This window comes from Dipteris shenzhenensis, chromosome 31 (genome assembly GCF_047967505.1).
Source record: "Dipteris shenzhenensis isolate YYH24624 ecotype China chromosome 31, Dip_SZ_1.0, whole genome shotgun sequence".
Classification (NCBI taxonomy): Eukaryota; Viridiplantae; Streptophyta; class Polypodiopsida; order Gleicheniales; family Dipteridaceae; genus Dipteris; species Dipteris shenzhenensis.
The window spans coordinates 19,301,296-19,303,699 of record NC_141626.1 but is presented as its reverse complement, the minus strand read 5'-3'; the positions used below and the strand labels follow the sequence as shown (position 1 = coordinate 19,303,699).

Sequence of the window (2,404 nt, the reverse complement as noted above, 5' to 3'; positions counted from 1 at the left end):
TCTTCGTATTTTGCAACCCATCTTTCTCCACACTCTGATTCATAGCTATGCCCAAAGCCACCTCGCTCCTTTTAAAAATAGGATTCTTCAAAATATTAAATGGAACTTTGTCAACGCCTGTTCGAGCGATCCTACATTCTTGTTGGTGCCTCAAAATCTGACCGAAAGCTTTAAACAAAGCCACAATTATACTAGACGGATAGAAACTCCCATCATCCTTAGCAACATGCGTCAGCACCCACTAATAACTGCCAATCCACCAACTCACACATGCACGTGTCACCAGCTCCCTTCGCCCTTGACAGTCGAGAAAGTGCTTTGGTCGCCCTTTTGCGATTGGGAAGCCACCAGAAAAGTGGCGAGCGGTCCGAGGGACGGGCTCGAACATTGACACAAGAGATTTGTGTCCGACCAATGAAGGACGTCTCCTAGCTGCTACATGATTGGCCCATTCCATCTCCTCTAACCGCTACACCTATCACATGGTGGTGACATAAATCAGCAACGTGATGACCTCGGGGCGCCACACTTGGCAGCGTATCCTCGAATTCTATTTCTCCAATTCTATGTGCTTGTGTGCATCCTCCTTTGCTCTTCACCAATCTTGATCATGATCTTCATTTTCATTCACAATTTCACAAGACATTTTGGAAGTTTTGCCACGTGAGGCCCACGCAACTAGCTAGGTGCAGCTAGGGGTAGGGTTTTGTCATGTGGGAAGAGGCCTTTTTCCATGTAGTATTCAACATTATAAGTTTCTATAGAGGAGGCACCACGTACGTAGTCAGGTGTGGCTAGGGGTCCGTGGTGGGGGCCGGCGGTCCCCTGCTCCTGCTCCTTGGCTAGGTATGTTGGCCTCAGGTGTAGAAACTCATGATGTTGTAGTAATGTGGCAATCTATCTAAAATTTTCTCTTTAGTTCACCATCTTCATCTTCATCATCTCCATTTACAAAGATGGCTTGCGTGCAAGCTTCTTTTGCTCTTCCCTCATCATCGTGGTCTTCCTCATCTTCATCTTCATTTTCATTTTCATCTCTCAGTCATCCTCGCCTTCTTCGCCTCTCCTTCCAACCCCTCCCCCTTCCTTCCTCTCCCATCCATGGCTTCCCCCTTTCATCATCCCCTCTTCATCGCTCCCGCCTCCCTTCTTCCCGCATTCAAGGTTCCTTCCCTCCTCCTCCTCCTTTCTCTCCTTTCTCTCCTTCTCTCTTCCTCCTCTCATCACCGCTCTATCTTTTGTTTCTTACTGCTGCAGCAGCAGCGGCGGCGATAACATTTCATGTCGAAAACACTGCCATTAAAGTACCCTTGTCGCAAGCGGCAGTAAGAGGAATCGGAAAAGCTATTGGAGAGGTGCTGAATACTTTCAAGGAGAAAGAGAAGGCAGCACGACCACGGAGATGGGAGAGCATGGAATTCCGCCATTCTGAGGACGGGGTGTTCGTCGAATTGTTTTGTAATCCCAATGCTCATGCTAATGCCTTTCAAGCTAAGGTCTTGCTTACTGTTAGCGACGAGAAGATTACCATCACGTCAGAAGGACAGCTGAGCGCCATTAAAGCTGATGTTGATCAATACATCGAAGCTTATGTTTAGAGAGTTCTACTATTTTTTATTTGTCGACTAACAGCATTTGAGAGTTTAACCTCACAGCTTGGTCGTACATGTCTGTTCTTTTACTCCTTAGAGTTTGCGTCTCTTTGAATGTTCTGCCGCTATTCATTGAGAGGGAGGTTAAACCCTGTTTGGCCCTCCCTACGATCTTGCCTCACTCGATTGCCAATTTCGTACCACTAGAAAAACGAAATGTACCCGGAAAACCTGCAAACATTCTCTACTTGGCTCCAAAGTAACGATCTCAAAGGATCAAGCTGTGCAAGGGTAAGACCTGCAGCAAATCTACTACCCTAAAAGCTGTTATGTTTTGCTGCGGAATTGGGTGTCAAAATGGAAAATACCTCTGTTTGGGGCCAGGCGGAGAGACAGGAAGAACGGGCTGTAATGGAGTGCCCTTCCGTTCCCTTAGATGAAAAATCTTGCTCAAGCCTTGTCTAACGACCCTTCTATTGTCATCTGCCTCAGCTTAATTTTTAGGCAAGTTTCCCCTAAGGTTAGTGGCATGCCCAATATACATACTGACTTGTAGATTAACAGCGGAAGACTCTAGATCTCAACGTGAGGAAGAGAAAAGCAAAACACAATACCTGGCTGGGTCCAACTGCGTCCCCCTTGCTGTATCATTGTGTGGAACGTACAATATTGACTCCGAATATACTTGCAACAAGCTGGCTCTCTTCTGTGACTTGGTAGTGGATGTTTAGTGAACATGCTAGAAAATTTTAACTGGGAAGGTTGGCGATTACCACCTCAATGAGTGGACAGCCCAGTTGACTGGCTGTTCT

At 46.6% G+C, this 2,404-nt stretch overlaps 1 protein-coding gene across 2 annotated transcripts; it reads left to right on the top strand.

Moving 5' to 3' along the window:
- The first annotated feature begins 930 nt into the window (after positions 1 to 930).
- Positions 931 to 1,649, top strand: LOC147881158 (uncharacterized). 2 transcript variants are annotated; one of them, XM_087370213.1, is made up of 2 exons: positions 931 to 1,164; positions 1,261 to 1,649. In XM_087370213.1, the coding sequence occupies exons 1-2, from the start codon at positions 957 to 959 to the stop codon at positions 1,596 to 1,598; spliced, it is 546 nt and encodes a 181-aa protein (XP_087226339.1). In that variant the 5' UTR covers positions 931 to 956; the 3' UTR covers positions 1,599 to 1,649. The 2 variants fall into 2 exon arrangements, with proteins under 2 accessions (XP_087226339.1, XP_087226338.1); XM_087370212.1 differs by having other exon boundaries at positions 1,258 to 1,649.
- The last annotated feature ends 755 nt before the right edge of the window (positions 1,650 to 2,404 follow it).

Bases quoted from the DNA above. Each gene is read 5' to 3' on its own strand.
- LOC147881158 (XM_087370212.1), top strand. From the start codon at position 957: ATGGCTTGCGTGCAAGCTTCTTTTGCTCTTCCCTCATCATCGTGGTCT. The intron at 1,165-1,257 runs GTTCCTTCCCTC...TTACTGCTGCAG, and splicing joins CCCTTCTTCCCGCATTCAAG to CAGCAGCGGCGGCGATAACA.